Source organism: Cydia fagiglandana, chromosome 12, assembly GCF_963556715.1.
Source record: "Cydia fagiglandana chromosome 12, ilCydFagi1.1, whole genome shotgun sequence".
NCBI lineage: Eukaryota > Metazoa > Arthropoda > Insecta > Lepidoptera > Tortricidae > Cydia > Cydia fagiglandana.
The window spans coordinates 15,335,440-15,360,799 of NC_085943.1; the positions used below are offsets into that span (position 1 = coordinate 15,335,440).

General features: G+C 38.5%; 1 protein-coding gene across 1 annotated transcript in view; it reads left to right on the forward strand.

The window, feature by feature from the left end:
* LOC134669624 (A disintegrin and metalloproteinase with thrombospondin motifs 7) overlaps nt 1–25,360 on the forward strand; it is a 128,739-nt gene that overhangs the window by 98,622 nt on the left and 4,757 nt on the right. Inside the window, exons 8-16 of the mRNA XM_063527282.1 lie at nt 4,262–4,375; nt 8,564–8,710; nt 19,930–20,006; nt 20,282–20,454; nt 21,069–21,256; nt 21,688–21,824; nt 22,087–22,218; nt 22,670–22,818; nt 23,243–23,364. Coding sequence (XP_063383352.1) covers nt 4,262–4,375; nt 8,564–8,710; nt 19,930–20,006; nt 20,282–20,454; nt 21,069–21,256; nt 21,688–21,824; nt 22,087–22,218; nt 22,670–22,818; nt 23,243–23,364 — 1,239 coding nt within the window. The remainder of the gene's footprint in view (nt 1–4,261; nt 4,376–8,563; nt 8,711–19,929; nt 20,007–20,281; nt 20,455–21,068; nt 21,257–21,687; nt 21,825–22,086; nt 22,219–22,669; nt 22,819–23,242; nt 23,365–25,360) is intronic.

The following is a 25,360-nucleotide window of genomic DNA, read 5'->3' on the forward strand; positions in this document are numbered from 1 at the left end:
ATGTCTTTTCTAAGAACTGCTCACGTTCCTTTTGCTCACCGAGTCGGAGTATCATCAGAACCAGTGCAAACGGGCCCCAAGTGCAGGCCAGCCACACTTATCCGTATGGACCTAAGGTCAATTTACAATGGTAGCCATGAGAACTTTTCTGGCCCTCACTCTTGTACCCAATCAGAATACAACACCTGTGATTGATGTCGCATTTGCGACACGTATATGTATGTAACCGCTAATATAGGTACCTAAAGGGAAAGTGAAAGTGAAGTGTAGGGTAAAACATCCATTGATTGGCACCCAAATGGGCACATAATTTTTACGATCGTCACCAGTGTTTTCTGCCTGCAATTTTACCATACATAAAAGTAATAATTTTGTAACTATCAAGTTTCCACTTGAAAAAAAGAGTACGCACTTTAGCAACGGGTATGTCTGTTATTCAAAATATATATTCTATCTCTGGTGCTAGATTTTTAAAGTCACTCTTTCTATTTTATTATTTTACATTTCTCGCCATGTCTTATTATTTTAGCCCCTCTCCTCTTCCTTTTACCCCCTATAGTCAGCTTATATGCAAGATGGTAACCAGAATTTTCAGGCTAAAACTAATTAACGATTTTATACGATAAGTGTCAAATACAAATATTTATTAAGACGTAATTGAAAACTCGTTGGTACGCGGAAATATTAAAAAATATATTTCCATAGAAGTTATTTACATTTTGTACGTGGCTAACCGTGAGATTTATGGCGTATTCTCAATACCGTCGTAACACGGGAACTGTTTATTTTGATTTACTATGAGTTTTACTTACGTATTATAAATTCGCGTATGAAGCCCTTTTATCTGAGCCATAAATATAAAGCTTTAAGCTTACTTTAACGCATGAGCGAGGCGTCTATTGCACAAATAAAATCAACAAAAGGGAGAGCCCTATTATTTTTTTACTATTTTTATATATAGCACACTGAAATTGTTTTCCTTTATTAAACGAAGCGAGGTACTACACTCCAATAATATTTCTTTCTAACAAAATATTGTTATTGGAAGTTTGGAAGCAAACAGCGAACTAATTTGTAGCTTTTTAAAACGTCACCCAGGAGGCGTGTTCTGATTGTAATAACACGTAATGGATTTGTTACGGATATTATGCAGATTATCCTTCAGTGTCGAAAGTGAGATTTTCAACCAGATATGTCACTTTTCAAAGTGACAGATCATAACCATAACAAATCTAGATCAAATTCATAACATCTTATTACAATCAAAATACCTACGCCTCCTGGCTAGTTATAAAAAAAAAGTGAAAGAAAATGTAGGAGCCGTGTCGTATCAAAAAGTCAAAGTGCTGGCGCTAGATAGGGAAAGCATGAAGATACTCCACCGACAAGAGAATAACTCTTAAGTTAATGATGATGATGATGGTGGCTAGTTATTGCGTAGCATGGCTGAACTGAATGTTGTTGTAAAGCACGAGTTATACCTACACCAAAAGTCTCCGTCACCTTAAGACCTCATACTGGGCTAGCACTGCATCTTACTGCCATATTAATATTACTTATATGTTCAGCAGTGGACGTCTTATGGCTGAGATGATAATGACGATGAAGATGATTTACGATCAGTTTCACGAACTAGGTACTTAAGTAATTTTATTCACAGCAAAATCTTTAAAATATCGTCGGTGAACTGTAGGTACCGTTCAAGGAATCTGTTAGTTTCTATTAGACAAAGTTGAATTTATGAACCAGCCGGCGTATTATGGATGGTTTTATCCATCTTTATCCACGTGATAAAACAATTGTCACTTTTTAACACCGTGGGTTAGAAAGTGACGGACACCGTTTTATCACTCTGTCACGTAGACAAGAATGACCATCATATCCGTACAGCTCATGTTTATTTATTTATTTAGATATTTAATTCAGGCAACAAGGCCCATATTACAAATACCTTACAGACTAACATACATACTTATGTATTTTATAAACTTTTAAAAAACTAAACACTATTTAGACGACAAAACGGCGGCTCCGTTGCGTTGTTATATACGAAGTCTTTGCACGAGATAATTACAGATATTAGATAGGAGAGTAGTTAATTATATAGTGCGTGATAAGAAGTCATTCGGTCAGTTTGATAACACCAATAGAGAAAGTAACATTGGGCCAATGATCTAGTCAGCGTCTTTCGACTTGCTTTAGACTTTTGGTGGTGGTGATGAATGATGTTAATTACATTGTTTTCTCTATAGGCTAAGTTAACTTTAAGATAAGTCTCGTAATACTGCTGGAAGAGATCCCTCTTAGGGATAAGTTCGCCTTTGTATTACACATTTATGTTTTATCTGATGTAACAAATTTCCTTAATTTTCGTACAATAGTTTACTTACTTACCATGGTTGGCATTATATAAATGATGGTATGATAAAAAATAAAATACCTAAAATATCATATTTTTATTCAGTAGAAACGTCTGCAAACGATGCCAATAAAACATTTACAAACAATTTAAGTTCACCGTCTCGGGCGAGGCTCGAACTCGCGACTCTAGATCGCTAGCCCATAGCCTGTCAACTGAGCTACCGAGACTTCACTAGACGACAGCGGATATTCCCACCATATGCGCCTTAAGGAGGCGGCTAGCGACATCTACCGTAAGAATATTTGCACTTCTTGAGCCGTTTAAGAAAGAAAATTGCATTTGTTTTTAATTAAATTGAATCACTCGCAAACCAAAATGGACGCCTACTATTTATGAGGACAACTATACCTAATACAGCTCTTAAATTATTAATGAATGTATGGGTAATTGAGTTTGTATGAATATACGAGGAACAACTTAACTACATGTCAGCGCTGGGTAGTTAGCCATGCAAATTACCGAAGCGTGGGTTATTGGGGGCAGCGGCGAAAATTGGCTGCAAAATCGAACTAAATGATCGCTGCGCTTAACAATCTTAACATGCGTTAACACTTTAATGTGCAATTTGTCCTGGGGGCACATTCGGTTCCCTTTTTGGTTTGTTATAATTGTTATGCCGATATATGGCTGGGTAAATGAAAGCATTTACGAAAAATACGTCAGAAATATTTGAACAATAACGCTAATTTCGGCTATATTCACTTATATAGCAATGCAGCATAACTGATTTATACTAAACTCAAAGTAAAGAGCTAGTTCAATTTCGTTTAGCAACAAACGTTTTTCCCATATCGATGTAAACGTATCGCGAGCCGCAGACGGCCGGGAATAGACTTCTATAAGCGTCGTCTGACTCACTGCTCGCGGAAGGCGGGCTCTATAAATCCCATACAATAAATTTAATAAACTGATACACACGTACGCACTTTACTATCGCGGTTACTATAGTGTAAACCAGCGCTTATTTGTGGACGATCGACCAGTTTCGGTTAAAGCTCTCGTGACATTGTCTGTAGCTGTGTCTTGTAAAGCAACGACAATTTGCAAATCACTATGGGTATATATGTAATGTGCAGCAGCACACCAGCCATGTGCGTCATTCAAAACAGTCAAGACCACTCTGACAAGAGTGCACGACTGAGAAGAGATGGGTATAATGTCTGATAGCGATCTAACACGCTATAGTTGTTCCATATCACGAAGGTGCGACCCACTCCGCTCCGTTTTAACCGGTGATGTGGTGTTAAACTCAGAGCAGATGGATGCTCAAATGTCACTCCGACAGTCATTGGGCCTAGCCGAGTTTCTTGCTGGACCATTATCGGCTAGGCTACCAAGTCAAGTATCAAGTCACCACACCCAGATTTGGTTAAGTCGCTTATCTGATCTCGCTGGATTGCGCTCAGTAGGAGTATTTTAAGTCTGGTCGCGGAAGGGTCCTGAATTTTTCCCAGGCTACCCTCCCCCACACAGCCAGATCGACAGGATTTAATAAATCTCTCTCTCTCTCTCTCGTCAGTACTGGCTATTAGTTAGAAGACCTCAGAAAACCCGATACGCCTCCACCACCTCCACTACTCCTCCGTTACTCCGACTATCGCGGGTAATACTCGTAATATTTACCTGGTTGAAATTGGCCATGTTACTCAAAGTTATTTCCAATGAAAAGACCCGCTCAGTTTATGATCAGCAGCGGCCACTAAACTAGCACTGATCAGGCCCTTCTTTCCAATTCAATTCATCCACTGCAGGACATAAACTTATTTATTGAGGTGTCTCGCGATTCTTTTCCGCGTTTAACCTGCTAGATTTATATTAATGAAATGTATTTGTTGCCAGCACGCTGGGAGTGGCGCACGTTGCCGGCATGTGCATCCCGGATCGCAGCTGCTCCGTCAACGAAGATAACGGCATCATGCTGGCGCACACCATCACGCACGAGCTTGGACACAAGTCAGTATCAGCATTACTTCACTGTAAAGTGGCCCACTGATTACCAGTCCGCCGGACGATATCGGCCTGTCAGAAGCAAAATTTGACAGCTCCGAACAACTGACAGGCTGATATCATCCGGCGAATTGGTAATTAGTGGGCCCCATTACTTCACTCAAGTCACTCAAAGGCTTAGCAGCCAACACAAGAGAACGCCATATTTCCTTAATCCAAAAAGAACCAAGAATAAGGTCAGATAAAGCACAACACAACTGCCCCTCGGGTTTTTCTTTCAGTTTAACCGTCTTCGTTACTGTGCAGGAGTCCAAGTCAGTATTAGGTACGAACATTTTTGTACCTTTTGAAGTTATTCTGACAGAGAATACCTACTCTTGCAGACCGAATTTACCAACACGTCAAAACTTCCGTCCATAATTGACAAGATTACGTTTAAATTATAAATACTCATGATTAACTATTAACACTCAATCCGGAATTCAAAATGTGTACCTAATTATTGCATAAAAATGCAAAGGATGCATTGTTGTCTGGTTGGCTATTTTTAAATAATTCATACAAAACTCTAAGAATAGTTGTTTGATTTTGTATTAATTTATACGTCTTACTCGTACAGTCTGGATGTCGTGTTATTTTGTCAGTATACGCTACGTGACTCTAATAAAGAAATGTTGATGAAGATGTAAAAATAGAGAAACTAGGTACCATTTATTTGCACTGATTTGCAATGCGTGTCTTGGATGTGACTTGGTTTTCTTATTAAACGCATTTATGTTGATATTACTTATCTACGTGACATGAGCAGCTTGATAATAATATAGGTAAAGAAACGTGTTGTAAATTTAATTATCATATTTGGACAAAAAAATTTCAAGAGTAGGTATACTTAAACAACTTTAACGTTATTTCACTTAACTAATGATGAACACAAATGTATGCTAAATTTAATTAACCTAGTCTGACCTAAGACCGCGAAGCTTGATAAACTGTTGGTATTAAATGATATTGTAACTCTATACCACTAATGCAAATTTAAGTCCCCTAATGGTTTGTATGAATACGCGCCTAAAATTTATCGTTAGGGATGTACCTACCTAATACCTAATAGAAGAATATAGATTTAAGCTCCTAGCAAAATGCAACATCTTAGGTCTTTCATCTTCATCACTATTCGCGGAAAAGCTAGTGCTAGAAAAACATCGCGAGTTTTCGTATTTACAAACGTATCGTGAACCGCAACTACGATATTTTGGAATTTTGTAACTAAGTGGTAAGCGGTAGTTTGTTTAGTGTGAAAATAATGCAGCATCCAGTTTATTTGACCGCGGACGGCGGTTGAGTCACTGCTATTGCTACGCTGGGACCACATCAAGGTTACTTTCATTCTGATCGAGTTACACACTTTATCCTTCAGTAATGGTAATTATGTAGCGTTTTTAACTTCTTTTTACACTATAGGTGTAAGAAGAGATCTGTTTTCATGTGACCCCTAAATTAAGACTTATAAAAAATCACTACTGGAACAACTCATCAGATGAATTTAATTCAATCTCCAGATCTGGCGCACCACTGAAATTGAAATAAGTGCTTGTTGTTTCCCCAGAGTATTGAGCGTAAAGTGAAACAGCGACAAAAATACACGTAATACAAAACACATTTTGCGTGCATTGTTAGATTTGTTAGTATAGTAATCTTCTTAAGATAATAAGATGCTGCTATCCATCTTCATAATCGTGACGTGCTATACGTATATATAATGCAACAGGAAACATATGAATTAATAAACGCATCTGATAAATTACACAATTGTTTGAAGCACAAGGAGCGGTTAGACAACTAGCATAATCATAATATAAACACGATTATGTAAGTGCAAACAGCACCAGGCAATGACCTTCGCGTTCACTCACTCTAGACACATGAATGCATCATTCGGAGAGTACAATGCGCTTAGGTGCATTGACGTGGAGCTATCGGCCCACACATGTATTTTGTTCGGCTTATCTCGAGCAAAGAATAATGAATGGGCTAATAAAGGACATGATAAAGGACTTGAAGAAAGTTCTACAGGATATGATTGAAGGGTTCTGTTATATGCCTTTGAATGGTCGTTGACGTCTCTAGCTCTGCTTTATGTCATAACTGTCTGATAACTTAAGTTAAATAATAAACGCTTTAGTATAGAGAGAGCATTAATTGGTGATAAATTTATGAAAATCATAATTCTACTTATCAAACGAAAGACGTAATTTCATCTATCGATATTAAACGTTCATAAATTACTCTTTAGTAAACTTGTTTATTTAGTAAAGTAGTTACGAAGTAGAAGACCTTTTTTTTTTTGGAATGCGACACGTGCCCTTAAAAAAAACTAGTGCCCGCGGTTTTGTAAAAACCATTTTAAAAACGTATACGACAAGACAGGCAAAGAGAGCTCTTACTTGTCCTAAAAATAAAGAGAAATTATAGGTATGATGCCTAAGACGAACAATTCGTACTCAACCTGGGATTCGACGCAGATTCAACTTATTACGGTTCATATCAGGCAATGCTCCCGGTACTGGGTTTGTATGGCGAGAACCGGGAATTCCCGTTTCCGGTACTATATCTGTATATAAAACCAGTACCGGGAACACTCCCTATTTCATATGCACCAATCAGGGTGATCTTCAAGGTCGTATCAAAATAATATCAAAACCGTAACAAGTTGATAATATCTGAATCGGGCGTCTAGAACGTGTAAGTGCATAATCTCAATAATATAAGGGAAGTAAGACCCAAAGACAAACACATCAATTAAGTAACTAGGTACCGTGTTGTGTTGTTGCCATTTACAATTAATAGCTATTTATCAATGGACGAGCGTCGTCGGCATGCCAACTAATTACTATTCTGATAACCTAGGCCATCATGAATTACTTTATTATTTATACCGGGTGTCTCCTGTAACACGAGCAAATAATTAAAACGTAAAATTAATAGATTGTACTCCTCAAACAATAAAATATTTATTCATTTTTTTTAATTATGAAATCTTCAGATTTTTTCTTATTCATACAAATTAAATATTATTATCATTTACGCTGTTATCAGCGCTTTAACCTTTGGCACCATAGTGCAATAAACGATATTATGATAAACGTAACAAAATTCCCAATAACTACATTGCGTTGCGTAGAATAAACCTTAAATAGTGCTAAAAATCAATGCACAAGTTATTTTTGAATGTCGCTAAACAAATGCCTACAGTTTAGTTTATTGATCCTGTTACAGAACCCGTTATTACATATACCTACCTCAGAAACGTGTAAATACCAACCCTTTGGCCGAAACTATCTGTAGGCCTTATCCCTTTGAGATAAGGTTTAAGTTTTATCAATTAACAACGTTGACGACAGTAGTTATTAACCACGGTCGACCGTTCGTGTGTGACCATCACGCCTGATAATTACATCAATAAAGCAATATACGATGTAATGTATCATTGTGACACACAATGACATGACGATTAAATGTTATTAACCAGTGATAACTCTATTTTTGTTTTATGAATACAATACGTCTTGTTATTGTTTCATGTATATAGTTGTTGGGTCACATTGTGCAGGTGACCTTATAAATCTTGACCGTACCTACCTACCATATCATATCATATAATCGTTCTTATACTCGTACCTACCAATCTACTTACTATAGACTATCTTACTTATACCTATAATACTGTATAAGTATGATACAAATAAAATAGAGCGCAAAGGCCTCTAGGCGTGGACGAAGTGGGCCGGCACCCACGGCCTCGCGCCCCGAGGGATGCCTCGCGCGAGGCCCTTTCGAGCACAGTGAAAGTAAAGGGCCTCGCAGATGTGATTTCGCCCACGGCTAGATTAGTTTACGCTACGTCACTGGTGACAAGCAACGTCAATTACACTGATGACAGCGTACTCGTACAGACGTACATTGATGGCAAAATTTAATTTGTATGACAAATACGAAGTCTAACATCTTCATGAAATCTTTTGTTTAAAAGTCGCTGAACAAAACAAATGTTAGTTAGTTTGAGGACAAATGTTGGTTGGTTTGGCCTACCTAGTGTTTCATTTTTTGCTCGTGTTACAGAACACACCCGGTATGTGTATGACCCGAATATGTTTAGTACGAATATGACTTTAAATGAATAAATGCTTGTTCCAGTTTCGGTTTATACCACGACACGGAGAAGATCGGCTGCAGCAGGCGTGAGGGGTCGACGCTGCACATCATGACACCGGTGTTTGAGGCGGACAGCGTCCAAGTGGCTTGGTCGCGGTGCAGCAAGCGAGATGTCACCAATTTCTTAGAGTAAGTGTAAAATTATTATACCCTCCTAAGGCCTAAGGTCCTATTACCTATAGTACTTATTCAGTTTGATGAAATTTAAATCATATTCAATTGGAACAGAGTCGCATTTGTTTTGTTTCGTTCAATTTCCAAATAAAACCAAAATCTACTATTCCCTGCACTAAAGGTTAAAATTTTAGTGGCAAATTCTGGATTTTTCATTTGTATGGCTGGCTCTTAGGAGGTTTACGAAGAGGACGCTTACGGTTACAAATAATTGAAGTGTGCAAACCCTCGGCGACTCGAAAATTAAGCCACAAGCGTAGCTGGTGGTTCGCAAAGTCGAATCTTGATCGTTGCGAGAGTTTCAAGGCTTAACCTTTCGTATGCCTTGTCCCGTATACGTACCACACAATATTTTATCTACAATTTTAAGGTTATTAATTCATTAGCAATTTGCTCCCGAGTGCAATACAAAAATTATCACCACAACAACGCCCGCAAAATACTAAGCATAAAAAATTATAAATCAAATTCAAATGAAAAGCTATATTTATCATTCAGAATCATCAATTAAAAATCCAAGATGAGGAAACCATTAAAAATGTGTATCAGATTACTTTGGCACTCTTACTGCCGTATTCGAACTTCAAGATATTCACAAGAGACGACACGTACTAGATCCATTCTAGATACGTTATAGTTTAGATATCAACTATATAGTTCTCTTTTTGTAGCGCAATTCGGGCAACCAATGTAACTTTTACGTTAGATAGAGTAAGATATCTATTAGATGTGAATTAGATCTCTAAGTCATATCCAGTGGAAATCGTTCAAGAGTATCTCCAGAATCGCGCAAATGTCAAATTTGACAGGTTATATCTTAAACATATCGTTATCGTATCTTGGTGATGTCTAAAAGATATCTAATAGATGTCGATTTCATAATCCGAATCGGGCCCCTAGATCAAATGTAACTTATGTAATTTTCTCATCTGTTTTTGAACTATAAAGAGAGCCTGTGCAAGCTGGCGTAGTGAAATAGCGGGTACATTACAATGTATCGCACTTGTACGTATTAAGTGCGAAGAGTATGAAATTACCTTTTCGCACGTGTATTCTACAACGTTTTACAGTACATATGGTCCTTTAAATTTTCTACATACTCAAGTATAGTGCTAATTACCTCACTAGGGTGGTAAAGTACGTATATGTACCATATGTACTGTAAAATACATTACGTGAGGTCTACAGGTTAATTGGATAGTTCGTTATAAAACTACCGGGCGATGTAATTGACAATAATTTACATTTAATTAATACGGATACTAAAATACTACTTAATATGTGTGCGGTCTACGTAAATTTAATTGAATACAAAAGACCCGTAAGACCTGCTGTAAAAGGGAGTAACAATAAGTACGATTTTATGATAAGATATTTGCTCACGTTTCCGCCATTCACGGCCTTATAAAGCATTTTTAATTAATTAAACTTAATTGGGCACGGAACCCTAAAAATGGATATCATTGTATATAAGCATATAATGCAAAGTGAGATGCGGAATTTTAACAAGTATTAATAGAATTCTTTATTACTATCGTATAAATAGATTTTTGCGAGCCTGCCTAAATTTAGTTATCTGCCATTTACGCAAACATCAAAGGCGTCGGTCCACTGTTACTTTTTACTCTATGCTTTAACTAAGGTGACAATATCGAGAAACCTTAATTATATTGAATTTTAAATGACTGATCCTAATCATAATTAAATCTAAATTAATAATAGATTTGTATTCATAATTGTATGAATTCTCACTAACTGACCTTGAGATAGGAATTTAAATGTTCCCACATTCTTGAATTTGATGGACACTAAGTATAATATTAATATAGGTATTGGTTCCGGTTTTAAAACAACTGGATATTTAATTATATAACGATTAAAATCAATTAATCAGATACTTATTAAATACCTACTTAAATTCGCCATCAAACGGTACCTACGTAATTTTTGAATAATAAAAGCGAATGTGTATTTTACCGATGTAGCGTTAGTTCCCTAGAGTTATTAATGTTTTCCAACTTTTCCATATTTATAAACATTTATTAAGTAGTAGGTTAAAATTGTATAGCAAGATTTTGTTACATTTCTAGTTTTTACAAGCGTAGTTATTTATTATATAGGTAAGTGTGTCAATAAATGTTCAATAACCTAATAGCATATGGTCTGCAGGCGATTAAGGTGCAAGTAAAAGATCTTGATGTACTTATAAAAAATAGGGATTTAATCCGAAACTGATACAAGGGTTTGAATGGTAGATTTAAAATAATATGTAAGACGCGTGCGGCGTTGTGGCTGCCGCTGGAGCTAATGAAGTGTGGTGGGGTCCGTACCCCGCGCGCCCGCGCCCCGCGCGGTCACTTGTTGTCGTAGACATGCTGGGGGGCCGTTGGAGGAAGCTGAGAGGTCGGTAGTACTGGCTGGCGCTGAAGCTTCTTCCAACATCTCATCATCGTCATCAGGGAGGGGGCACACCTTATTCAGTGCCCGTCGTTCGATCCCTCTGATGGTTCTAAAATCGCCTACCCTGGCGATTCCGTCCTTGCCATAGTATAGGCGATGGACACGTGCAAGTTTCCATCTCATAGGAGGTAGGTTATCCTCTTTGAACACTACCATAGCGCCTTCATTGAGATCTCTGTAGGGATGTCTCCATTTTGTCCGTTTTTGTAGCTCTGAGAGGTACTCGTTTTTCCACCTCTTCGCAAAACTGTCACGCAGGGACTCGAGCAGCTGATAGCGCGTCTTTATGCCCTTGCCGGATGCAGCAGGAGGGGACGCCAGCGAAGTCAGAGGACGCCCGATGAGGAAGTGCCCTGGTGAGAGGGGAGAAAGGTCGCTGGGATTACATGTAAGAGGGGTAAGGGGTCGGGAGTTAAGGACCGCTTCAACTTCTGTGCAAAGGGTACTTAACTCCAGAAACGTTAAGCTAGAGTTACCTATTGTTCTTTTTAAATGATATTTTAAGCATTTAACATTGGCCTCCCACAGTCCGCCGAATGTGGGGGAATAAGGGGGATTGAATATGAACTGGATGCGCTCTTCGGCTGTGTAATTATATATGGACCTCATGCCTGCTTGTAATGCTCGTCCCAGTTCATTGCTTGCACCAACAAAATTAGTACCGTTATCGCAATAGATTTTACTAGGTCTTCCTCTACGCGAAATGAATCTGCGAAGGCAGGCAATGAATGCTTTAGCACTAAGGTCACTAACAGTTTCTAAATGGACTGCCTTAGTCCAAAAACAAATAAATATACAAATATAGCATTTGCTTATTCGATTTCCGCGTCCTGTTTTGCTTGAAATTGGAAATGGACCACAGAAATCTGTTCCGGTTATAGCAAAGGGGAAGTTAGGAGTGATTCTACTGGCTGGCAGGTGGCCCATCAGCGGCTCCATGGCTTTGGCTCTAAGACGAGTGCATATTACGCAGCGGTCATATATGCTTCGTGCCAACGTTCTACCTCCCAGGGGCCAAAACTGGTCTTTGAAGCTTGCCAGGAGTAGCTGAGGGCCAGCATGCAGTAAGCGTAGATGCTCGGCTCGCATCAACAATTTCGTTAAGTAATGTTTAGCGTGGAGTAAAACTGGATGTTTTTTATCATAACTATATTCGCTATTATTAAGCCGACCACCTACTCTCAGCACGCCGACGTCATCAAGGAACGGAGACAGCTGTAACATATGGGACGAGGTAAGTTTTTTATTATTTTTTATTAGTTTAAGTTCATCTTTAAAGGACTCTGACTGAGCTAGTTTTATGAGGTAAGTTAAGGCTGAACTAAGTTCGTTTTCTTTAAGGGGTCCAACTGATCGATTATGTTTTTCTTTGATTTTACAATTACTTATGAATCTGTGTACATATGCAATTATTCTTTTTAAGCGTAATGAACTTGAATATCTTGTTATGTCAATTAAGTTCTTAGTTTCATTGTTTTGATTTAATGTTGACTGTAATACTTTTATTTCAGGTAAAGCGATCTCGGTGGTGGGGTTTTGCGGCCATTTTGATTCGTCATGTTTCAGGAAAGCTGGACCTTCCCACCACAAAGATGACTCAACGAGGAGACTTGGAGCTACACCTCTTGAGGCCAAGTCGGCGGGATTTTTATCAGTAGGTACATGTCGCCACGAGTCTCTCGAGGTAAGCTCATGAATCTCATTCACTCTGTTACACACGAATGTTTTAAGTATTTTAGGACTTGTTTTTATCCACCCTAGTGCTACAGTGGAGTCGGACCAGAAAACCTTTTCCTGTATGGAGCAACGGAGAGCTCCGCTGACCTTGGAAACGAGTCGAGCGCCTAATAAGGCTGCTGTCAACTCAAGTCTGGGTATAGTCTGAACTTTAAGGGGACAGACTCGTGTCTTTGCGCAAAGCAATCTGACAGTTATGAAGTCTGAACTATCCGTGGTTCGTATGTATACGCAAGCCGCGTAAGCGTCTTTAGACGCGTCTACAAAACAATGGATCGCACAAGCGGCAGGAGATGAGCATTGTACATGTCTAGGTACAGAAACTGAAAGCAAAGTATGCAAGTCGTTATGTAGTTTTAGCCACGTTTTCTTAATGTCCGCGGGTACCTCCTCATCCCAAGTCAACTTGAGACACCACAGTTTTTGAAGTAAGATTTTAAGTGTTATAGTGCAAGCACTTAAGAACCCAAGAGGGTCAAATATCTTACAAGTGTTAGATAAAATTGTTCTCTTTGTAACAATTTCATCTTTAGGAATTGGTTCTATCGCAAAGGTAAGATTGTCAGTGTTTGGTGTCCACTGTACACCTAGAACACTGGACTGTTTACTAAGGTTTAGATTGTCAGATTCGGCCGAATCCTTAAATATTTCAGGACAGTTGCTCCGGAATTTATGCACCGGAAAGCATGCCGAATTAAGTGTGCCTACTACTCCGTTGAGTATGTGAGACAAAGTTTCGTTACTATCCGCACCTGTTAAGATATCATCTATATAGCAATCATTTTTTATGACGTCAGATACTAAAGGATCCGGGCATTCTAATGCAAGCTGTAAAAGGCACCGTGTGCTTAAGAACGGTGCTGAGGCCGTGCCGTAGGAGACAGTATTTAATTGAAGCACTTCTAAAGGCTTTGTGTCGTCTTCGCGCCACAATATTAACTGTAAGTTTCGTTGCGAATCATGAATTAGGATTTGGCGATAACATTTTTCGATATCACCCGTAAAAACATATTTATGTTGACGGAACCTGATCAAAATATTGAAAAGGTCGTCTTGCACGACAGGGCCTACATATTGTATGTCGTTTAGGCTTTTTAAAGAGGCGCTTTTCATGCTGCCATCAAAGACTACTCTTAATTTCGTACTTTCACTATTTTCTCTTATAACGCAGAAATGTGCTAGGTAATAACCGAATTTCGGCTTATTGATTCGTGTGAGATGACCTAAAGACTCGTATTCATGTATAAAATCACTATATTGCTTTTTCAAATTAGGATTTTTATTTAATTTTTTCTCTAAGGTATAAAATCGCTTGGCAGCACCTCGGTAAGAGTCGCCTAATGACTTTTCAGGGTTTTCTTTCAGTGGCATCTGAACAGTGAACCTGCCATCTGGTAAACGGTAAGTATGAGCTTTAAAGTGCTCTTCACAGTACTCCTCGTCAGCTGACAAAGGAGCTTTGGCTTCTGGAAGTTCCTCAAGGTTCCAGAACCTGGTCAACTTTTCACTTATTTCTTTTGTGAAAAAACAATGAAGTTTTTCTGACGGTTTAGAATTAGGAATATGAGTTGGACTTAAAGGACCTGCTACGATCCAGCCGAATTCTGTGTTTACAAGAAGGGGCTTATTTTTGCCCAGACGTATTTTTTGGAAACCTAATAATTCGTAAAATATTTCGGCACCTATCAAGATATCAATATCAGACACTATATGGAATTCAGGATCAGCGAGCTGAATATGTTTAGGTATGTTTAGTTGAGTAAGGTCTACGGGCAAGTTAGGCAACTGATCTGTAATTTCATCAAGGACTAGGCAGTTCAAGGTCACTTGGAACTGATTGGACAGGGAGCTGACAACTACGTCGCATCGATCGGATACTGAAAGTTTAATGTTTTTAATGCCAGATATATCTAAAGAATCGGGTTCAGGATTCCCTAATCCAAGTTTATTTTTCAGGTCTTCAGTAATAAAGCAAGGTTGGCTGCCTGCATCAAGGACAGCGCGTGCTACATATTCTACCTTTGTATTGGGATTGGATACCTTAACTAAAGCGGTACCGAGCATGATCTGCTTACCTGATCGGACTGATAAAGCCCTATGCGGTTGGTTGACTACTTCAAGGTCATTTGATGTTCCAACCGTGGGTGTCGTCGCAGGCAAGGGTTTAGTTACGTTATTTTCTTTATGCAGTAATGTGTTATGCTTCTTATGACATAACCTACATTCTCCTAATTTACAATTACGTGCTTCATGTCCGCGACGTAAACAATTGGTGCAAAGGTTTAACTTTAAGACTTCGCTCCACTTGCTTTCGAGCGGTAAAGATTTGAATGATTCACAGTCTAGAATTCGGTGACCTTGACTACACATTGGACACGATAAACCTACCGGTTTAGTACCACTGGACGTGAGAAAACTTTTTGAAAATTTACTCTGTGTGAATGAGCCTTTATGTTCATTTTGTGTGAATGAGCCCTTATGTTCATATTTTGGTGGACTATCTTTAGGAATATGAGAGACGCTTTTTTCATGTCTATTAGCTAATGTTGTTTCTAAAACGTCCGCTCGATTGCGAAGAAACTCAATAAATTCGTCCAAGAGTGGCAAGTCGGAGAGATTATTTCTATGCTCCTCCCACTTACCACTGGTGGTCGAGTCCAATTTACTGGACACCATAAATATAATCAGCGTATCCCATTGGTCAACCGGCTGTCCAAGCGTAGTCAGCGCCCTCAAGTTTTTGGTCACAAGGTCAATTAGGTATCTTAAAGATTTATGTGATTCTCTAGTTAAAGGTTCTATTTTAAAGAGAGCCTTCAGATGATTATTAATAAGGATTTTCTTGTTATTGTACCTCTGACATAACAATTCCCATGCGACCTTGTAATTTTGTGAAGAAAATTCAATGGACTTGATTACAAGTGCCGCGCTCCCTTGTAAAGACGATCGTAAATAATGGAATTTGTTTATGTCAGGGATAGTTTCATTGTTATGTATTAAAGACTCGAACGTATCGCGGAATTCCAACCACAAAAAATAATTGCCGTCAAATATCGGTAATTTGATAACGGGTAATTTTACGTTTACGTTATCCTGACGTGAGCAACTACTGTACGAACTTTGTTTATCCTCATTATTTATGGGTCGCAATTTTAATAATGTTTGAGCACTGGCAATATCACTGTAAAACCGTTTTTCAGTTTTCTCTCTTTCTCGAATTTGTTCATCCGGGTTAGGATAAGATAGTTCTATCTGACTTTGACATTTTTCAAAATCACAGAATAATGCTTCCATTTTTACACTTCGCAAATTCAATTCATTAAATTGCGCTTCGGAAATTTGGTCAGGTTTTATCCTTTTCAACTCTTCAATAAATTGTTCAAAATGTGTCAATCTACCTCTAATCGAACCGCGCTGTTTAATTAAATCTTTAAGCTTTAATTCATTTTCAAGCACACCTATGTCTACACCACCGTGAGGAGATGATGTGGGTGTAGCCATTATGTAAATTTATATTTAATATTTAGGTATATGCGAGGCACTAAAGTTGAAATGGATAAATAATGACCCGACACAAAAACGGTAACAAACAAGTTCTAGTGAAGGGCAATCAATAAACAAGATAAGAAAACTGTGCATCAAACCAGGCAGGAGTTCCAGGTGCGCGTAGATGCCGCGCGAAAGTAGGTCAAGTCTCGCTCGAACAGCTGACGCGATGTAGGTCGGCACTGCGGCGAGTTGCTAGGCACAGCCGACGCGAGCGCAGTCAGTCCGAAGGATTTATCCTGGAAATGTCGGCCCGAAGCGAAATGAGCTATGATGCAAGTGAATAAGGTATCTAATGGTTTGGACCTATGAGGAATAAACACTATCTTTAATAATGTGAGAAAATAATTGTTTAGTTGTAAACACTTAGTTACACTATTTTAAAGTTATAGGTACTTAAAATAATTGCTTTTATGAAATAGCTTAGCGAAATAATGTTTAAGGAATGCTTTGTATAAAGAAAGCGTGAACAAAGGCGTGTTCGGTGCACAAGCACTTATTATTTTACGTAAACAACAAATTATAATTTTAAGCAGTGCAAATTCAAGATGCAATGCAATTAGCACTTAATGACTTATATATAAGGTTGATTAGCTCTGGCAGGCCAACGGATAAAATGCTTTTAGGCTTGAAATGTTTTACTTTTATAAGTAATTTTAATGCTGTAAATATTATGTATAGGCGCGTAGCAACATAGGCAAAGAATGCACTCAAGATAAGAAAGATGATTACCGGAATCTTAAAATTTTTAATGAAAATCGTTTTTAATTTCTTTTGGAATAAAGTACACTAAACACAAAAATCTAAACTAGGATAGGTTAAGATAGGATAAGAATTGGGCACTCCCCTGGAAGTAGCTCGCCGTGGAGACCCGCGTGGCATGCAGTCCAAAGGTCGCGCTCCGCAGTTTCTTTGTTCGCGCTTCTCGAACGTTCTGCCTTCCCTGTTGCTAAGTCGCGTACGCGCAGATGTCTTGAGGTAAAAAGTCCTGTCACGGTCGCCATAAACTTGCAGGCGATTAAGGTGCAAGTAAAAGATCTTGATGTACTTATAAAAAATAGGGATTTAATCCGAAACTGATACAAGGGTTTGAATGGTAGATTTAAAATAATATGTAAGACGCGTGCGGCGTTGTGGCTGCCGCTGGAGCTAATGAAGTGTGGTGGGGTCCGTACCCCGCGCGCCCGCGCCCCGCGCGGTCACTTGTTGTCGTAGACATGGTCCTTACATCTTAATTAACATAACTTAATAGGTCAACTAACTTATTACGTTAGGTACTGTACCTAGGCCCAAGAAAGTTGTTTGGTAATAAATTCAAAGTAGCAAACCCCTAGAAGCACTTATCGCCACGGTACTTTTATAACCAGCCTGCGATAACATCTTTTATTGCTTTTCTACCTAGATCGGAAGGTGAAATCCTAGGTTTATACCTTTTGAAATAGGTGCTTAGTTAGTTGTTATACCGGGTGTGGCCTGTAATATGAGCAAAAAATTAAACTGTAGGCAAGGACCGGAAAACCCCTCTTTACGCTTAATCCTATCAATTCGGTAACCCAATCGTTTCGGTTACCTTATCATTCGGTAACCCTATCATACGGTTACCTGATTGTAATGGTAAGCTTATTGAAACTGTAACCCTAACATTGTTAAGGGTTTTTAACAGGTTTTCATTCAGTTATGGTAACCTTTATTATCCGTTGCTTATTGCTACATTTTTAGTACATTATTGTCGAGGCTCGGAAGTAGCTACTTGCGGGCTGAGGATTCGTTTTAAACGGACGACCTATAATTATTACAGGACCGGGAGCATTTATTTTATATATTATTAATTTAATTAATTTTATTTTTATATATTTTTTTATAAATTTTTAATTTATATATAACTTATATATTTTTAATTAATCAAATTAATCTGATTAATTTAATTTATTTTACTTATTTTATTTATTTATTTATTTTATTATTTTATTTATTTTATAATAAGAACACACCACACAGGTAGGTATAAAGATAAACAAAGGAACGGCAAAAAAACTTGTTTATGCTGGAGGCTTCATAGATCGCCCATGCCAACCTCGGTTATTCAATAACAACTTGAATTTAAGTGTGCGTAAAGATTACAATCGTTTGAACTGGTCAAAAACCTTATAATGAGGTAACTGAATAGACTGGGTTTCTATTTCGGTTACCGGGATACGGTTACCGAATCAAAGTGTTACCTTATCAGACGGTTACCGTTATGGTAGGGGTTTTTACAACCGCTTCTAAAATAACCCTATGAAAAACCCCGGTTAAGGTAACCGGTTCCTGTCCCTGACTGTAGGCTGTACTCCTCATACTGACCAACTTTGATCAGCGACTTTTAAAAATAACTTGTGGTTTGATTTTTAATACACTTTAAAGTTTATTCTAAGACGCAATTTGTATTGCGAATTCTGTTATGATTAAGGCGTGACAAGCAACGTCAATCACAATGATATGGCGTGGCGATGGCGTCCATTGAAGATAATATTTATTTTGTATGAAAAGTAGGGAGTCTAAATACTTCATAATTTTTAAAAGTTGTTTAACAAAAGTGTCACCGTTTGAGGAGTACAATCTATATTTTAATTAGTTGCTCGTGTTACAGGCCACACCCGGTATAGTAAATCATGTATGATAATCGTTGAAAGAAAACGCCAATAGAAACTTAAATAATGTATTAATAAATAAAGGATTATTGCCGATTTTTAGGTACCCTATTTGTTAAACCGCCGAATATCATAAGACAAGGCCAGTTAAATTATTTATTTATTGACTGTCTGCCCAGTGATCAACCAATATTTACGATCGACCCGCAAAACATTCGAGTTATTTGTCATTAAAATGTCAATAATCATGAATAGTCGGATTACAAATTGGAGCCGAAGTTTAAAGACGTAATCAATTTTGTTAACAAATCGCTTGCAGTTTTTATGAGATGGTAGGCGTTGAAATTTTATTACAATTTTGGTGCCCTAGGTTTAGCCAGCAGCGATCGTAGTGATGTTTCAGACTATAATGCGGTTGCTAAAAAATATGACTACTTAATCGATACAAAACCTGATTTATTTAATTAAAGTTATTTACTTTCGCTGTATAAAAAAAATCACGAAACTAGTACACACTATATATAACAAATTTGTAACTATTATACAAAAGGTAAAACTGCTTCCAGAAATACACAATTTTATTTTTGATCGGACTCATGGATTAACCTCTTAAATGTTAAAAATAGCTAAAATACAGCCGTCTTAGTCCGTCTCAGCTCAATCTCACGCTCAGAGTGAGAGAAGAACCTGAACGTACGGCGCCTTAAAGCTACAAATAGCAAAATCACCTCAGTGCTCAAAGTTATCTTGTGTGTGTGTGTGTGTGGATGTGTGTTAATATTCATACTATTTTTGTTGCAGCAATGGATTTGGAGAGTGTTTGGGCGACGAACCGTCTACTGAAATTGACAAGTACAAATATCCAGAACTCCCCGCAGGTAAGTGAATATAATATTTTTAAAACTAATTTTGTTAATTTATTATTTTATATTTATTCACATGAAAAAATACGCTTATGGTGGTGTCTTATCACTGTCAGATTGTTCTTAACCAATTCCTAATGTATAGACCGACCGCTTAGATGAGTCCTCGCCTGCGCGGTACGGGGGCGCCGGGGAGTCCGGTCCGGACAACTATGGGCGGCAGGGAAGGTGCGGGCGGCGAGGGTTCGCGTTACTCATTGTACCCTTACTGAACACTGGTTTTTTTGCAGGTGTAATGTACGACGCGACGAAACAATGCGTGCTTCAATTCGGAACGGACGCGACCGTCTGCACCGGTACTGATCCTGAAGAGCTGTGCCAGCATCTCTGGTGTCTCGTCAACGGCACCTGCAAGTCCATGCTGCGGCCTGCCGCCTCGGGCACCACTTGCGGAATTGATATGGTAATTATCTTAGAAGCTGTCAAAAACTTATAAATGAATTACACTAAGCTAGGCTTGGAGATTTGCTTTTTATTAATTATTTACATTAATGCTTAGGTCTTAGCTAAGCCAGCTATGATGGGCCTCGTAATTACGTCGCCAAATCTATTGGAGCTTTTAATTTTTAGTCATAATCGTCATTTTAACGACCGGTTTGGCCTAGTGGGTAGTGATCCTGCCTGTGAAGCCGATGGTCCTGGGTTCGAATTCCAATCCCAGTAAGGGCATTTATTTGTGTGATGAACACAGATATTTGTTCCTGAGTCACGAGTGTTTTTCTATGTATTTAAGCCACAACACAAGCCTTATTGAGCTTACTGTAGGACTTAGTCAATTTGTGTGATGATGTCCTACTTATAATATTTATTTATTGATTTATAGTATCTATTGAAAGACGTGTAGGTAAATGAGAAATCCTAAAAGACTATATCTAGTGTATCCCAAGTTCCCAACTTCTCAAATACCGCTATTTAATTTAAGACAACTCTTTAAAGTCTTTAAACTAATGCCACTTTCTGATACAATTTATTTTCATGTACCTACCTATATAAGTCACTTCTGCTTTTTGTTTACAGTGGTGTCAGAACCAGAAGTGCGTCCCTCGTGAGAGGCCGCCTGAGGCCCGGGACGGGGGCTGGGGCGGGTGGTCGGAGTGGAGCGAGTGCTCCAGAACTTGCGGCGGAGGCGTCGAGATCAAAACTAGGGAGTGCGACAGCCCTATGCCGTCCAACAACGGGAAATACTGCGTTGGAGATAGAAGCCGGTAAGTAGAGATGGTATTGATTCTTGAAGTCTCCCTCAGAAGAGGTTACCAAAGACTCGAGATAGGCTCAAGTCATTGTAGGGGGCGAGATCAAGACTAGGGAGTGGGATAATCCTACGCCGTCGGATATAGAAACCGGTATACGTATGACTACCTAAGGATCCTGAAGATCATGCCACAGAAAACACAGACACCGTAAATCGTTCACAAAGACATCACCATAAGTAAGGTACATACTACATAGATGCAATTTTACTTGTAAAATCCTATTACTCGATCAGAAACTACGCTGCATACAAGAAACAATGCCTTTTGTTTAACAAATTAAAGTTCAAGCCGAAAAAAATCGCCTCGGAAAATTTCAAGTATTATTAATACCTACGTGCCTGGTATACCAACATACATATTTCAATAAAACTTTTGTATTGCAGATACCGCACATGTAACAGAGAAAAGTGTCCCATAAACGAACCGTTGTTCAGAGACGTCCAGTGCGCGAAATACAACAACAAGACGGATAAGAATAACGACACCGTCATTGCTGATTGGGTGTCATTTTATGACCAAGGTTAGTACCAAACCCATTTATTAATGATACAGTTCAATGAAAATAAGCGTTGGCTAAAATCCCTAATTTAGCCTTGACACAATAAGGAAGGAACAAGGTCAACTTCTTATTATTTCTTCATCAGTTTAGAAAAATATCTACTTTTGGCTTAAACTTCAGGGGCCCCTGCATCCGCCCTTGCCAAAAGCGCCATCTACGTTTAGTTTTTGCCGGCCTTCCCCAGTGTCACAAGCATTATTTAACCAGCCATCTCGTTTTGCAGACAAACCATGCGAGCTGCAGTGCGTGCCGCGCAACAGTAACGACTACGAGATACTGCCCGGATACGTGGCCGACGGGACGCCATGCTGGCAAACCATCGCCGGCAGAAATTCACGAGATATGTGCATATCTGGTAAGTACCGTGTATATCTTATCCTAGTATTACGATCGAGATACTGCCGGGCTACATGGCCGATGGGACGCCTTGCTGGCATACCATCGCCGGCAGAAATTCACAAGACATGTGCATATCTGGTAAGTACCGTGTATATTTTACCCAATAGCATTACGATCGAGATACTGCTGGGCTGCGTGGCCGATAAGACGCCATGCTGGCAGACTATCGCCGACAGAAATTCACGAGACATGTGCATATCTGGTAAGTACCATGTATATCTTACCCAATAGCATTACGGTCGAGATACTGCCGGGCTACGTGGCCGATGGAACGCCTTGCTGACAGACCATCGCCGACAGAAATTGGCACGACATGTGCGTATCTGGTAAGTACCGTGTAGATACACCTATCATTACGATTACGAGATAAGTACTGCCCGGCAATGATAAGTCATCTCTTGTTTCAGGCGTGTGCTACAAGGTGGGGTGCGATTGGGTGGTAAACTCGGATCTAGAGGAGGATGCGTGCGGCATCTGTGGAGGGGACGGCTCGGCGTGCAAGACTGTGCAGGGTATCTACAGCAAGGGCACCACTAAGCAGTCCGGCTTTACTGAGGTAAGGCTTTTGACCTATATGATCATTTGTCACTAAGTAGTAGGTATTAAATAACTATGACGACTCGCGCTTAACTCTCTTAATATTTACTTGTATGTTGCGATGCGAGCACATACAAACATAACAGTAGGTACTTTTTTGGGCAGTCGTGTAAGCATGAATATTAACAATAATATTCATGCTTACACGACTTAACTTAGAGGTTGGCACTAGTAAAATGTAGTTTAAGTTTAGTATTACCTATAGCAGTATTTAACCTACTAAAGTCGCGCGTTAACTGAGCTACTTATTTCAAATTATATCACTTTTAGTATTAAAATGGTGTAAAATAATATTTTCTTGTTAATTTTGACTGCCAACTGACGATATGTGTAGGCTTAAACATGACATTGTTCATATAATAGACTCCGCCGCTCTTTTCCAGGTTGCCGTGATACCAGCCGGATCAAGAAACGTGAAGATCCAAGAGAAAGTAAGCCCGGGAAATTACATTTCTATTGGAAGTGCACGAACGAGAAAACTTCTTCTTAACGGAGGCGGAGCTCGGTAAGAAAATCAATCAGAAATTTATGGCAATCGATTTCCATCGACTCACTTAAATTATAATATATTTTCCTTTTTTTTATTGTGGGACGTGCCACATTATTACTATCTATCTAGACACGCGGCAGCGTGTCAAGCCAAGTTCAAGCAAAGGAACTGGCTAGCCAGCGCCGAGTGTAATATTACACGAACCACTTGGTGCCACTTTTGACCCTTCTATAACTCAAAACATCTTTGACGTAAACACATAAAACTACGTGTGTTTAATTATATCCATAAGGATATCTAGAAGCCCAAATTTCATGAAGCTAGCTCAAACGGTTATAAAGGTATGAAGGTCAAAAAGTCGTAAATTTTAAGACTGACTTATGACTTATAGTACCTAAACCTAACCTACTTCCAGATGACCTAGAAGGATGAAATTTGGAATCCAGCTTGGTTATTGTGTGTAACCGTAGGAAAAAATCTAAAAATAAAATAAAGTTAAAAAATAGGGGGGGTCCCCATACAAAAAACCACTTTTTATTGGGACTGACATATAAGTACCTAAACCTAACCTACTTCCAGATGACCTAGAAGGATGAAATTTGGAATCCAGCTCGGTTATTGTGTGTAACCGTAGGAAAAAATCTAAAAATAAAATAAAGTTTAAAAATAGGGGGGGTCCCCATACAAAAAAAACCATTTTTTATTGGGACTGATATAAGTACCTAAACCTAACCTACTTCCAGATGACCTAGAAGGATGAAATTTGGAATCCAGCTCGGTTATTGTGTGTAAGCGTAGGAAAAAATCTAAAAATAAAATAAAGTTTAAAAATAGGGGGGGTCCCCATACAAAAAAACCATTTTTTATTGGGACTGATATAAGTACCTAAACCTAACCTACTTCCAGATGACCTAGAAGGATGAAATTTGGAATCCAGCTCGGTTATTGTGTGTAAGCGTAGGAAAAAATCTAAAAATAAAAAAAAGTTAAAAAATAGGGGGGTCCCCATACAAAAAAATATTTTTTTATTGTAGCGTTGGAACCGTTACAAGCAGATATTTGAAAGTACCCCAATATATGTATTATTATATTTGCTATATTAAAATAAAGTTTAGTCAAAAAATAAGTGGTGCCCCATACAAAAAACTTTTAATACGCTCTAAACAACCGGCCAACGGTGTGTCGTCGGCGGCGCGCGGTACCACATAATTATACAAAGAACAGAAGTAAAAACCATACAGCGGAAACACAAGAAAAAACATTAAATCTCAATACCTGCCTAGTTTTCTTTACAAAAAGTATTGATATCCCACCAAAAACATAAATGTAAAAAAGGAGAGCCAAGTTCAATACAAAAATTATGCTTGGCTGTGGGGCTCGCCGCAAAAAGAATGGAGATCTAAATGAGTGCCACTGCCAAGTTCTATGCAAAATCCAAATATGTATTTATAGGAACAAAATAACATTATAAACAAGTATTAAACTCTATTTCTTTGCTTTATTGGATACCTATAACAATTGCTGTTATTTAAAAAAATGTGAGATCTTAAAGTAGGTTAGATTTGGCTTGGCCAGGTTTTATCAGAATTACAATATATATAAAATGATTGATATAATGAAAACTGGCCAAGTCAAATCTAACCTACTTTAAGGTCTCACATTTTTTTAAATAACAGCAATTGTTATAGGTATCCAATAAAGCAAAGAAATAGAGTTTAATACTTGTTTATAATGTTATTTTGTTCCTATAAATACATATTTGGATTTTGCATAGAACTTGGCAGTGGCACTCATTTAGATCTCCATTCTTTTTGCGGCGAGCCCCACAGCCAAGCATAATTTTTGTATTGAACTTGGCTCTCCTTTTTTACATTTATGTTTTTGGTGGGTATAGTTTACCGCATTCATTGTGATTGACATCTGTATTTACAATTTACCTTATAGATCGATTTCCATCGATTCGTTTCGGACACCTTGCTTTAATGGTATGCTAGGTTACGGTGTGTTTAAC